The 14,816-nt window shown below is 39.2% G+C and overlaps 1 protein-coding gene across 1 annotated transcript; it reads right to left on the bottom strand.

Annotated features, from left to right (window-relative positions):
* Positions 1-385: 385 nt before the first annotated feature.
* Positions 386-14,244, bottom strand: LOC142499271 (growth/differentiation factor 8-like). The gene is made up of 3 exons (XM_075608375.1): positions 13,750-14,244; positions 5,803-6,167; positions 386-3,834 (listed from the first exon to the last, which is right to left on the bottom strand). Exons 1-3 carry the CDS (start codon positions 14,111-14,113, stop codon positions 3,454-3,456), a joined length of 1,110 nt encoding a protein of 369 aa, XP_075464490.1. The 5' UTR covers positions 14,114-14,244; the 3' UTR covers positions 386-3,453.
* Positions 14,245-14,816: the final 572 nt, after the last annotated feature.

Genomic DNA, 14,816 nt, shown 5'->3' with positions numbered 1-14,816 from the left:
AGTCTTTACTGCTAAATAGCAATAGTTACTCCTATCCCTGGCCCGAGCATGGTAGTCTGTTCCTTGTGGTCCTGTGCCTTGTTCCTGTGGATTCTCTGTTGCCGACCCCAGCCTGCGACCCCAGCTGTGCCCCTCATATGCCTGCTTTGACCCCAGCCTGTTATCCTGACCTTGCATCTCTGCTGCCTGCCTTGACCTCTGCCTGCATTCCAACTACAACTACTTTAACAGGACTCTGTCCCCATGGCTATGGTCGGTGATCATATACCCCTCCCCTAGCTCTGCGGGTCCACTTCCTATCGGAGACGAGCATCGTTATACATACTCCATTAAAGGAAGAACACAGGCTCTATGTATTTATTTTCCATCAATAATTATAAGCAGCAAACATCAATCATACATTTATTGACTAAAGACATGTATATGCAACATATATATATTTCTTGTACACATTACATCAGAAAGCAAAACATTTATTTACAAAGTCATGCAGTATACTTGGTAAACAAGTTCAATACTTTTAAAGTTTATTTTTACAATAGAAGTAATTAGTAGTGTGAATTGGTTTTCCATAGTGGAAATATTAGTATGGCAGAGACCATGAAAAAATAGAAATAAAGAATCTGCGCTACTAAATTGTGACAAGTATATTAAATATAAAATATGGCAGAGAACATAACTGGGGGTTAAAATAAATAGCATGTACTTGTTTTATGTTTTAAATAATATGACCTTATCAGATGGCTAGTTAAACCAGCACTCCATGCTGCTTGAGTGCTTTATTGTTTGTTTTTTACGTTTGTGTACACCGATCCACGGGGTCCCTCAGAGCTTAAACATTGGGCCCTGTCCTCAGAGGACCCCCAAGTTGACGAGAAATTATATCTGAAGCTTCACGGACAATAGGTCAGTCTCATTCTGGCAGCCACTTGGAAGTCGCAACATCATCTTCAAATGTTCTTGAGACTTTCTATTGATAACAAACAGTCCCGTCCCATCCACTTCATGCTTCAAATAGCTTGTTTAATCATTCATTATTTATTGGCATTGGACTCAGAACAATATGAAATATGGTACATTTTCAGAAAATTATAAGGAAGTCATAAATATGGAGAATTTAACAGTATGCTCGTAACTAAAAAGGCTTCCCACCCTTGCTGGCCTCAGTGTCTCCGGCGTCACTCACAATGTCACCGTGTCACACCTGGCAGTTGGCCCCAAATGCAGGAAACAGCACGAGGAGCTTCAACGCCAGTGCACTTCTCTAAATGTCTCCATGAATCACCACTCTACATGTTTCGCATACGGCTTCATCATATTATATACTGTATGAATAGTATTGTATTTGTAGCCCTACTATAGATATGTATTTTGTTTCATTGTTATATGTATATTAAGTGGACTTTAGGTGACTTATATTAGCTAATTGACACACACAATGCTATCAATCTGTTTTTTACTGCAATCAAGATTTTCCCCAATGATATTTGTACAGTGAGGGTATATAAGAACATACATTTCACTTGATTAATCACTCCTCCTGATGAAGCCGTATGCGAAACATGTAGAGTGATGATAAATTCGGAATAGACAGCACTCAAAAGCGTATAAATGAACAAGTGCAGGGTGCCCACGGAACACAGGGGGACCCCAATTCCCCCTAGAGACAATAGTAAATATAAACTAAAGTTCCAGTACTCACTGACTAGAGAATAATAGATCAAACACGGTAAATGCCAAAGTGAATTATTTCATGTAGGCACAAGATCATAAAGCTAAACCTGGAGTGATGTGGCACTAGTGGGTAGACAAAAACCCTACAGAAAGGGTGGTAAGGGACAGGGAACACTGGGATAGGGAGTGAACAATAAACAAAGACAATGGGGGAATAATAAAACCAATGGGGGGAGGGTAATCAGGGGGGCAACGTTTCGGGGAATAACCCCTTCCTCAGGTCCGTTCCCTCGGGTATAAAGGACCACAAGGTACTTCCCTAGTCTCCCCAACCACCAGAGCAGCACCCAGAAATCACTATACAGAGTTTAAGCTCAAAATGACAGAGTCCTGTAAATAGCCAGAGGAGAATGCATAAAAGTTCAGTGTCCAAACCAACAGGTCAAAAGTCTCTTATCTCACGTCTCTTTCTCTTACTCGTGCTGCCTCCACGTGTAGCTGGTAATTATTATTCCCCCACTGTCTTTGTTTATTGTTCACTCCATATCCCAGTGTTCCCTGTCCCTTACCACCCTTTCTGTAGGGTTTTTGTCTACACACTAGTGCCACATCACTCCAGGTTTAGCTTTATGATCTTGTGCCTACATTAAATAATTCACTTGGGCATTTACCGTGTTTGATCTATTATTCTCTAGTCAGTGAGTGCTGGAACTTTAGTTTATATTTACTAATGTAGAGTGGTGATTTCTGGAGACATTCAGAGAAGGGCGCTGGCTCTGAAGCTTCTCGCACTGTTTCCTGCACCCGGGATCATGTGCTGGGAGTTACGTGGTGAAGTCCCGAGTGATGGCGGGGACGCTGAGGCCAGCAAGGTCAAAACCGTGTGTTATATGGTGGGACCATGCGAGCTGGCAGGTTTGCAATACTATTGTTCAAACATTGTTCAAACAAAAAGTCTGCAAAATGCAAATGTCATTTTACAGGCATTGTACTGTAGTGAAAGAACTAACCATACCAAACCCAGATTGTGTTAAACTATCAAATACAGTAGTACAGAATACACAAAGCAAGTAATACAAAAATTCAATGCTAGTACTTTTTCAAGAGAGAAGAGTATGCACAAAATATGGCGCAGTGTGCAAAAGTCTAAGAAGCAGAAACATAAAATTATTCAGGACAACAGATCAAAGATCAAAATTAATAAAGATTTTAGAGCAATACTGCTCCTTATAACATGTTTAGCCACATTTAAACTTCTATGGCAGCACCATCTGCATTAATTGCTAATGGAAGTATAAACCTTTATCAGTGTTCTGAATATTTATAATTCCTACATATTCATTTCTGTTTACATGGTATTTTTGTCTAATGTTACATATTCAAGTTTATTATAAGCACATTTCAGATTTCACTGACCATTTCACTATCTTAAGTTTAGTTATAAGTCTGTAAGGTGAAAATCATTTGGGTTTAATATTCTTCTTTGTGAACTATTTGAATAAAATACATTGAGAGTTTGATTGTTTTTTCCGGTTTGTGAAAGTTTGTAATGGAATCACTTGGTTTTTAATTTACAGCTTGTGTTTTGCTAGTGGCAATTCAGCTGCATCTCGTACCGTGTCTTCTTCGTTTTGGCTCAGATAAAGAATCTCAATGCTGCAGTAAATCCTCAACAAAGGTAATTTCTTTGCTTGCTGTAAAGAACATTAAAGTTGAAAAAATTGCATAGGAGACTGAATAGGGATCCGCATGTCATGATATGATGGGCAAAAGGAATGCTTATATGCACCCACAACGATCTACCACCATGGCTGGAATTTTTCCATGGATGACTTCGGCATCGTCATTAAAATACAGCATATTGATCGAGGACATTTTAGTTGGGGAGCAACATGGGCCTGAGGGACCTTTAGGGTTTGCTTGATAAACAACATGAGTGTGGGGGTATTTTTGCAGAAACTCAATTCCACATTCTCCGGAGCAGTAATTGGCTTTATATCTCTTTGGTGCAATAATCCAGTCCCATTCGAAAGCCTCAAAATCTACTGTTAATGGATAACGGCAACACATAGTTTCAGTTGAATGCTCATCGCAGTCAAGGCCAGAGTCTCTTCTGAATCTTTTTGGTGTGTCCACAACCTTGACTTCCATAAATGGACTCTGAAAGTAGAAAATGAAGACAAAACAAAGTCATACCCGTTTCCATTGAATTAAACAATGCTATTAACAAATGCAGAAAAGTATTTAACGCATCCTTCGATCTAGGTAATAATAAGCTTAACATAAGATAGTCACTCTTTAAAACCTCACTGTGGTTATATTTTCTGTTCTTTACTTGTATCGCTTTAGCATACTGACCAAATTTGTAGGTTATAATTGTATTATATCAGATACATTTTTTTTACTATGATGATAATCAGGGCTCGACAAATGCGCTCGCCCCCTTGCCTGGGGCGAGTGCATTTTGCCAGCTGTTGAGTGCTTACCGGAGACGGGGTGTGGCATCTCCCGGCATTCTCCTGCAAGTTCTGTCTCCCCCTTCAAATCCCATGAAAATGGCTGCATGATGTCAAATGATGCCGCGTTGCCATGACAACGGGATGCTACATGACCTCATGGTGTCACGTTGCCATGGAAACTTGTTGCAGCGTAACGTCCCATTGTCATGGCAACGCGGCATCATTTGATGCCAAAACAGCCATTTTTATGGGATTTGCAGGAGAAGACACAGGAATTGCAGGAGAATGCTGGGAGATGCCACACCATGCCACGGCACCCCGCCACCGGTAAGTAATCGACAGTGGGAGGGGGGTTAAAAAAATTGGGGGTGGGGGGGCGGAGGGTGAGTGCCTTTTTTTCGGGCAAGTGACATTTTTTACAATTTGTCGAGCCCTGATAATAATAACCATATTGTATTCTCTTGGCGCATCCCAGTTCACATGCAACCTCATCATCATTTGGTTATAACATTCGACAGTGGATGTCCCACATGCCAAAGGTATTTCAGCCAACAACCTGTATTCTAAATGAGACAATGCTTCAAAGCATCATGTTGATGTTTTATTTTATTATTGTACTTAAAAGTAAGCACTATTAATTTTGATGACTAAAACATGGATGAAAAGTAGCTCATTAGATATTGTAGTCTGTCTTACTGCTGACATACTATTAATACACACAAACAAAGTCAGAAGATAAGGTACATTTTATTATTATTATTATTATTAATATTATTCTGTACTCAGGACATACTTGAAAACGAGAGGTAGCTCTTAATGTAAATGTTCCTGGTAAAATGTTATATAAATATATTAGAGTATATGAAACAATTTTTGGTATACAAATGTTCTAAGTTACAGGTATAAGCCATCTTAACAGTTAATGGTGGAGTTTATGTACTAATGAAAATAATGTAACGTGTACATTAAATACTCCTACCTACTGTACTTCCTGCCATCTTTAAATCTGTATTCTTAATTTTAATGCTACTGTAGTTGGTTTACTTAAATCTCCTTATAAAGGAATTTCCCATTTATATTGTTATATTAAATAGACACAGTAAACCAACAACTGAAACGTAAAAATGGGAAACGTCTGGGTACATTGATGTCCTTTTTACACTGGTCATATATACAAGTATATCTCAAACTATAAGAGAAAATAAATACTGACATCCAATCATAACTTTAATGTTTGATGTCTTAATACCATGTTGTTAAAGGGGGTGAGCCTGACTATCATCTGTCCCCGTGACAAATAGCTGCGGTGGACACAATTTTCATTTTAGCTGCCAAGTCTGAAGTCGCATAATCTCTTTTCTAAGTATTTGCATCAAATGTAAGAAACTTGTTAAACCATTTTCTTACATTTTGCACAATCAAAACTAATTTTATTTTGGCACTGTGCGTCTAGTTGCTCTTTTCAATACTTTTTTTTTTACATCCCTGCCCCACTATTTCTACATGAATTATGTCCGGAGAATGTGATGCATATTTGTAAAGCCCTTCAAGGCTTAAAAGCGCTGTAACACATACTGTATAGTACATCGGGAACGCCTTGCATGGCCCGCATCTGCATCGCCTAACGCGAGCCAACTAGTGGCATGGTTGCTTGGCACATAACACCTACCAGCCCATCTTCATTGTTGGTTACTGCAAGATCCTGTCCATTTTCATCACATGCTTTGATTTCAATGCCTAGGTTGGATTCAGGTTGCCTTAGCCAGTTTTGCAGCACAGTTTTTACATCAATGCTCTGCCAAGTCCCAGAATCTGGATTCATCTCAAGTTTTAGTGTTCGGATTCCCGTGTATCTTGTACCATCTTTCAAAGGCTTAATGAGCCTTAGGATCTGTATAACAACTGTCATAGGTTTTTGAACTGGCTTCAGATGTATCCAGAGTTGTGCCCTTGATATTTTATTCAGCTGAATTTTAGAGCTGAATTTGAAGGAGCAACATTTAGGTTTTTCTGTCACTTCAATGGAAAAATCCGCTGTTAGATAAACAAAACAAAGAAGATTGTTGTAATGAAACATTTGTAGGTGTATGAAAGTTTTAAAGACACAGTAGTGCCACCTAACCAACAACTTTGCGTTATTCTAATTACCCTGCAGCTTTACATTTGGGTCTAATTAGCATGGGGATTTACATTTGGAAGGCAATACATTGTCCCCTGGTCTCTAAAAGTGCATGCTAAGATTTGCAATGTGTCTTTCTGTCATAACTACCAGTAAAATGACTCTGTCACGTCTATAATTGGTAGGGAATCTGAGAAGAGATGGGACATTGGACATTTTCCAGTCCTGGCTTGTACATCAAGATACCTGTTTCTAAGAACCACAACTCGTTATGCCTGTAAGATAACAGCATTTGAAAGTACAGCTCGGTATTGCAGCTGGTGCTACCCATCTCTGTTTAAAAATTATAAAAAGAGTTATGACCCTTGAGTAATGTAAATTGAAAAATGCTGAGACATGTTCTGGTACTGGATCACTATGTTTTAGATGCTTTGGATTGGAAAGCATTATCACTTGCGCTTGTATTATATGTAAGTAGCTGCATCTCTAGCCAAGATAACAGTTACATTCCACTTCTAAGACTATGTCTTACTCAACAAGATGTGATTTAAAGCTGCATCCCTTTTAACTTTTCTTAGAGAAACATTTGCGTCATTGAGTATTTAATTCCTTTTAATCTACAGTATTGCTTCAGCTGATCCCACCTTTTCAAGGCTTCACCACTTGGTCACTTACAGTATATTCCCTGTCTTTGGCACACAAACTTCTAATTGACTGCTTAGATAATTTTATGCCTCTCATCAAATCAAACTTTTGAATCTCTATTGGGCACACATGCTTTTCACCTAATGTTTACTTTTATTATATCAGATACTTTATTTAAACATGTTCAATATATTAATGATACATTAGCCTTCCCAGGTACAGAAGGAAATATATAGTATGCACATATTAAACTCGCATAAAGACCCACCCTAGTGTCATATCATATGTCACATTTTAAATGATAGTATATACTTTCTTACATTTAACAATCAGTATTAGACCTTGGGAGATCACAGATAAAAAAAAAAGAGCTTGTAATGAAATTAACTGTAATATCTTAAACAATGAACACAACATCAATGCATTTCATTTATTATTGTCCTATATCTGTAAAAAGAAAGAAAGAAAAAAAAGAAAATACGATTTTGTTTTAGTTCAGTTAAATATTTACAGTTTATCTACCTCCCAATTTGTTATCCATCACTAACAGATTCAGTTCAGCAAATTTAATATGTGACACAAAAGATATTGATTAGATCATAGATATCTCTGATTATAGACTATCCGGGATTTTTTTTTAATGTTCCCTTGACGTTGTGTGGGACCATGAAAGAATTTTGTGAGCAAATTATCCATGAAGATCAAAACATTTTTACATTTCCACTCACCCATGAGTTGGTTTTCCATAGGTGATGGCCAATATTTTCTTTTATATCTGGTATTATATAAAAATATATATATGTAGCCGAGCCCCCTCTTACCTCCAGTGCGGGGGGGGGCATCTTGGTTGTCACACATGCGCGGTGTAGTGAGGTGCGCATGCACAGTGGGTGCTGAGTGCGGCGGCCATTTTGTATAGCTACGCACATGCGGCCGTGGGACTACGGAGGGGGGGATTGGTGAGTATCCTGGTTTGTTCACCTGCCGGGAATGCCCTCACTTGAGAATCAATCCCTTATAAACCACGCTGATGCAGGGAATGGGTCTGCTGTGGCCGGGTTATGCCTCAAGCTATCCTCAACAGTCTCTCTCTGCATAATACCTTCGCTTTAGGCTGTCATACTACTCAAAGGAGAACTAATCTGGATCTATTAATGCCAAATTGTGCTTACCTCAACCCCGGGGATATCTGTCTGGGCCAGCCAAAGCATCTAGACTTTTAGGAAAGTTTTGCCAGTGTCATTAACCAGACTTGTTAACTTTTCCATCTGGCAGACAAACCAAATTCTATTCTGAATCTTTGGAATTTCCGGTTGTTTCCAGAGTGCTGCGACCTCGCATCTCGTTGTCGTTGCAAAGTGTGCAATCAGTTTATTACCTGCTTTGGATAAACCTGGTAATGGTCTGTTCAATAAGAACAACCAAGGGTCCGGGGGAATTGTGAGGTCAAAAATCCTCTGGATCCAATTTCTAATTCCCTCCCATATAGGGGAGATCCAAGAGCAGGACCACAGCATATGTAACAGGTCCACTGGTTCTCCACATTGTCTAGGGCACAATGGGGTATATCCTGGTACGAACCGAGATAATTTAAGTGGGGTTAGATACCACCTCATCAGGTCTTTATATGTGTTCACCTTTAATGTAGTGCAAATCGATGTTTTGGCCACCGCCGTGACTATTGCCGTCCAAGTTTCTCCCTCTGACTCTTCCCCTAAGTCTGCCTCCTATTGCTTCATGTAGTTTAGCTTTGGGTGTTCTCCTGGTCCAGAACAGATCACTTCTCTGTACATTTGCGATGTGAGTCCCTGTGTGTCTTTGTTTTGACACAGAGCTTCTCAAAAGTAGTCAAGGGGCAGTGGGGGGCTCATTTGTTATAAAATGCTCTCATCTGAAGGTATCTAAAGAATTCTGAGTGGGGGACAATTTTGTCTGATCTAATTGGGTCAAATGATTTAATACCCTTTCTACCCTCCAGATCTCTAAATCTATTAAAGCCATTTTGTATCCAAATAGAGAAGTCGCTATTCTTCAAACCTGGAGCAAAGTCTGGGTTGCCCCAGAGAGGGGTCATCAGTTAGTTCATGTTGGTTAAAGCACACTTACATTTATTTGCCTCCCAGACAGACAAGGAGCTGGTCATTGAGGAAAGCGGCGTATTAGCTGACTTGAGCGCTGTTTTAGGTAGCCAAATGAGATTACTCAGCTCCAATGGTGAGCAGAATTCCCTCTCCAGTGCCACCCATCTTTTCAATGCTGGGTCACACTGCCACTGTATAATTTGGCACAATTGTGCCGCCTTATAATAGGATCCTTATAATTGCATCCCGGCAGCTTTAATGGAAGAGAACAGGGATCCAATGGAACGTACTTCTTCAAATACCAACAGACTGGTGGGCAGCACCAAGGGAAGAGTCGGGCAATGATCCTGTCAGTCAGGTACCATTTCCAGTGGCCTCAACAAGTCGGCCTCTGGACCCAGAGAGTCCCAGTTTTACACCCAAAAGAGACAATGTAAACTCAAGAGTCACACATTATGAGAGAGCCAGTGCCTCAAGCCGATGGTAGCCTCTCCAACCAAGAAGATGTTGGAGAAGAGACTCGTCGGAGTCAAAGAGTGAGACGCCCTCCAACAAGAGTGGCGTATGATTTGCTAGGGGCACCCCATTATGAGTCTCAGCAGTTGTCTCGGAGAAAGTTTGCTTCTATAATGACGATGCTCACTGAAATCTTTAATCTTGTTTAGATGCCTGTTGTACCGCGTTAAGTTATATATATATATATGATATGCATTTTTCTTTATATAAACGTGTGGGGAGGGAGAGAGGTGGGGGTGTGGGGAGAGAGAGAGAGGTGGGGTGTGGCAAGAGAGGTGGGATTATGGGGGGGAGGGAGAGGTGGTGTGTGGGGGGAGGAGAGAGAGGGGGGGAAAAGGTGTGTGTTTGGGGGAGAGAGAGTGGTAGGGGTGTAGGAGTGAGAGAGAGGTGGAGGGGAGAAAAGTGGGGGTGTGGGAGGGGGGAGAGGGAAGGTTGTATGGGGGAGAGACAGCGGTAGGGATGTGAGGGATAGAGGGGGGAGGTTTCGCAAAACTGCCAACTCTTGGAGTGTGGGGGGGGGGGGGCGACCTTGGCTCAGTGGACACTCTAGTCATGGGCCTCTCGAAAGCTTTCTGTAGCCCTGAGTACCGGCACCTCTTCTTTTTTTTATATATAAAAAAAGCACTGGAAGACCATAATGTAATCTTATTACAGATAAGAAGCGAGTAGAGAAGAGAGGAGAAGAGTATGTTTGACACGGCATCTACCGTAATTTTCCAAGAATATATGGAAATAATTAAAATCTTGCCATGTAGCCAAAAGAATATCTTTGAGAACATTTGAGAGTACTGTTGTAGTATGTAGTATCAACTCTTGATTGCAAAGGATCGTGCAAAAAATAGTATAGATAGTGAGAATATTTTAAAGGATAAGAAAAATGGTTGCCGAGGCAAAAAAGTACAGAGGGTTGATTCTTTGAGAACTGAGTCTGAGTTTTTAGAATTTAAGCAGTGGTTATGTTAGGTTGGGGCAAAAGCTACAAAGTAAATAAGGGGAAATTAGAGTAAAAGAAAATCATAGACGGAATAATATATTTGAACAGAATTATCAAGGTGAGCCTGAGATAAGAGTGCAGAGTGCTAAGGCTTTTATAGTAAGTCAATGCTAGAAGGTCAAGGAGCATTATTCAGAATGGCATAAGATGATAGACAGATCATGAGGAAAATAATGTACTGACGTTTTAGTACTGTAATACCAGGTAAAAAAAATGAAGGATTGACAATTCGGGATTCCTACAATCCTAACTCATCTCTAGACTTGTCCAACTAGGTATTCCCAGGTTCCGAGTCCCAGCACTTTTATACTTATACCTCCTGTGCTAGCACCAAATTGTAACCAAAACAAAACTTCATTTTCGATTCCTGCTCAGGCTTGGATCTTGAGGGATTTCCGTTCCCTCCATTTCCTGCCACCATTTTGTGTAAGCGTCGACAGGGGAAGGAAGGGTGCTACAAAAGTGTGTGAAATGTACACAGTAGAGGGGCAGAGAAAGAGATAGAGACATAAACATAGCAAACGGCAAAAGGTCAGAGAGAGAGAGAGAGAGACCGCAAAGGGGTAGAAAGAAAGAGACACGGGCAGATAAACCATCATCAGACTCTAACCTGTCAGTCTCTACTATTATAGTCTTCTTTACTATTATACTGTACCAGTCAATCGGTTCCGTCCATTGGTGTGTTAACCCTTTATAGTGTATCTGTATATACAGTATATATATCTGCAGACAACGTTATTGTTTTTTTTAAATAAGTTCATAAGACCTCCATCAACAAATGTTAGAACTTGCAGAAGCAAGTAGGATAGTGGGCCTCCATATAAATCTTAGCAACACCAAAATGATGTTCATCAAATGTGTCAACTCTACAAAGATCGAAATAAATAAAGGGGATGGACAATCTAACTTATGAGGAGAGGCTAGCTAAATTAAATTTATTTACATTAGAAAGGTGGCGTATAAGAGGGGATATGATAACTATATACAAATATATTCAGGACAGTATAAGGAGCTTTCAAAATAACTATTCATCCCAAGGACAGTACAAAGGACTTGGGGGCATCCCTTAAGGTTGAAGGAAAGGATATTTCACCAGCAACAAAGGAAAGGGTTCTTTACAGTAAGGGCAGTTAAAATGTGGAATTCATTACCCATGGAGACTGTGATGGCAGTTACAATAGAATTGTTCAAAAAAAGGTTGGACATCTTTTTAGAAAGAAAAGGTATACAGGGATATACCAAATGAGTTTACATGGGAAGGATCTTGATCCAGGGATTAAGCCAATTCTTGGAGTCAGGAAGGAATTTATTTTCCCCTTATGAGATATCATTAGATATCTGGGGTTTTTTGTTTGCCTTCCTCTGGATCAATAAGTAAGTATAGATATAGGATAAAGTATCTGTTGTCTAAATTTAGCATAGGTTGAAGTTGATGGACGTATGTCTTTTTTCAACCTCATCTACTATGTAACTATGTAACTATGTAATAGCCAACTAGATTCCAAAGGGTATCAAATGACCAAAATGACAACTAAAATTAAGATTAGAGGATGAAATTAGAAAATGTATTGGAGCAACGTGGAGAAGACCCAACGTGGGAAGCCTCAACCCAGCAGTGGATTGGCAGGGGCTAAAGGGGATATATATATACACATACTGAAACACAGTAGGCCCACTAATGTGTAAGCATTGGCACATAAAGGCAAGTGCACACAACTTAACAATCAATTAGGAGAATACATTACCCAAATCCATGACTCGGAGTACAAAAAGAAGCAGCACAAGGATTAGAAAGGTCATCAACAAAATTGTTGCCATTACCTGGGAAAGGTATGTTGCAGTATGAAGAAAGAGAGTTGGGAACGCTAACATCATTTGTGAGAAAAGGGGCCTCAAACTGACTAGAACTGTCTGGTAAATATTTGTCAGTTACATAGAGAGAGACTGACTAATAGTCACTACGTCGACTATCAGAGCTTAATGTATCTCATCCATAGAGAGAAGCGAGAAGAGAGAAGAGATGTTTGATGTTAATCTTAAACAGAGATTGAATGTGAAGAGGCATGAAAATGGGTGCAAAAACCTATGAACTATGAGAAAGAAAGACCATAAAAAGAGATGACATCTGTAAGAATAAATAGCTGAAGAGATTAAGAAGCAAGGTTGTAATAGACTAAAGCGATCTTGCGCTATTCTACCAATAGCAACCCAATGACAGTCAACAGTGGAAATCATGTGTGCGAGCCTTAGGCGCCATTTAAAACCGAATTGCAAGTTGAACGGCGGAATATGTAATAACCCTATTTAGGACATTTACACGCGTCACTGAATAACAATACAGAATAAATGTAAACACTTTATTTCCCTTGTCATTAGAAAGACAATAGAAGGTAATATTTTTTATATAACATATGCTATTTTTAGTATAAAAGTAACTACCAAAATGTTGATTCCTTCAAATAAAATGTTTTCCCCAATATTCAATGTACTGCTTCCGAGGTCTGGAGAAGAGTTCACCTTCGTTTAATTTAATAGGCTAAAATCGTCCCCATCATGGGGAAGCAACTTCACATCATATGGAGTATGGACCTTTGTCTATGTGTTTGCTAAATCACCAGTTCTGTAGAAGAGCGTGCAACATATCGCTACATTGTACATTACAGAGCATCCAACATTAAATAGGTGTAAACATAATAAAAGTACAAGAAATTACCAACACAAAAAACACAAATTCACCTTCCTAGCTCAAGACTAAGTGGATTTACAAGGACTATCCCTTTTGCTAACAATATTTACCTGCAATTTATTTCAGATATCTCTGGCAGAGCAGGAACTGATTTAAGGTAATATTGTACTTAATTATTGATCCTCTGTACAATAATCATCAATGTAGGATAGCTGAAAATAGATTTGCTATAAATATGTATATGCACTATTTTAATTAATTAGTTGCAAATCACTCATCAAAAAAAACTTTGTGTGCAACAATATGGTTGTTGGGTGAGTAATTGTGGAACTCAGATCTAAACAAGATTATTTTTACTGTCTATTATTTAAAATATTATAATAACATGAAAAGAATGTTAAAAAGGACACTGTTAGTGCATGCATTTCTAGAAATGATTCTTCCCAGCCACTATATGGTATACTATAGCCCGTAGATTGGGAGCAAGGGCTGAAAGTAAATCTGCTTCTCTTAAGAAATGAAACAGCTAAATAATATTGTTGTACAAAGTCACAGACATAATCTATAGTACTTACGTTCTGTAGGCACTATTATGATCGTTTCAGTAGTGGCGTGATAATCATCGTCTTCCAAAGATCCCTCACTGCTGTCATCTTTTTGGACATCATACCGGTCTATTATATCTTGCAGCGGTGGAGCTTTGGGCAAAATATGTTTTATCGTATCCCTGCTAATGTTAGGCGCCTGCTCCAGTCGCAGTTTGCTAAGGATTTGGATTTTTATAGCTTCTAGTCTTGAAGACTTGCTGTTCTGTCTCCAGGTACATGCACTGCACAAGGTATCTTTATCTGTAGCTTGATTGCTGTCGTTCAGATCCACTGGGCTAAGTACAACCAGCATACACAGGTAAATATAACTACACACTCGTAACTCTATCATGTTCTCATTCAGTCAAAGATTCCCTTTTTGCCCTTTTCTTCTTTTCTTCTATCCCAGTTGCTTTATAGTGGAGTCCTGACTTGTAATGGAAGTTTAAAGTCAAGGAGAAGAGAGGGAACCTGTCACACTAATAAATCATATATATATTCCATGTGTACTTTTATAGTCCAACTTAAGTTACGCTTGTGTCATCAGAACCAATGATTGGCTCCTACACAGACAATGAATTTAGCTGGCAGAGCTTGCTGTCACAAGTGAGTTCATCTTTCCAAACACACATATTAAATACAATTCTTCAGAACAGTAAGTTGGATCTGAAGAAAATTGCATATTTAGCTCATGCAGTTAAAATCAATTTTGACAAGCTCAGCCATTTCTTCTCTTAAGTTACTTTTATATCAATGCCCAAAACATGTCTGTAAGTTTGCCGGTAAGTATCTTGGGAAAGGGTGGGTCACCATAGCTGAAAATAGGGGTGTTTGGCTCAGGGGTAACACCGGTTAACAGCCTGTTAAAAATAATAGGGGCTAAAATTAACCAAGTAGGAGAAACGACTCCTTTCGGCTTCAGTGTGCACCAAAAGGTACTTGGTTCTCCTTAGTTATAGTACTTTGCAATAATAGTTTATATAACTTTCTATAGACAAATAATGGTACACTCATTTTGTTCTTTTTTTTTAAATTGGATAATAAAAGTCAGTTCT

Source organism: Ascaphus truei, chromosome 7, assembly GCF_040206685.1.
Source record: "Ascaphus truei isolate aAscTru1 chromosome 7, aAscTru1.hap1, whole genome shotgun sequence".
Classification (NCBI taxonomy): domain Eukaryota; kingdom Metazoa; phylum Chordata; class Amphibia; order Anura; family Ascaphidae; genus Ascaphus; species Ascaphus truei.
Note: the sequence above shows the minus strand (reverse complement) of the source record. Positions and strands in the feature narration are given on the sequence as shown.

What these genes read in the sequence shown, in the direction of transcription:
- LOC142499271 (XM_075608375.1), bottom strand. Translation starts at nt 14,113, where the DNA reads ATGATAGAGTTACGAGTGTGTAGTTATATTTACCTGTGTATGCTGGTT. An exon ending in CATAATAGTGCCTACAGAAC is followed by an intron (nt 6,168 to 13,749) that starts GTAAGTACTATA and finishes TTTATCTAACAG; the next exon opens with CGGATTTTTCCATTGAAGTG. An exon ending in CCAACAATGAAGATGGGCTG is followed by an intron (nt 3,835 to 5,802) that starts GTAGGTGTTATG and finishes TTCTACTTTCAG; the next exon opens with AGTCCATTTATGGAAGTCAA.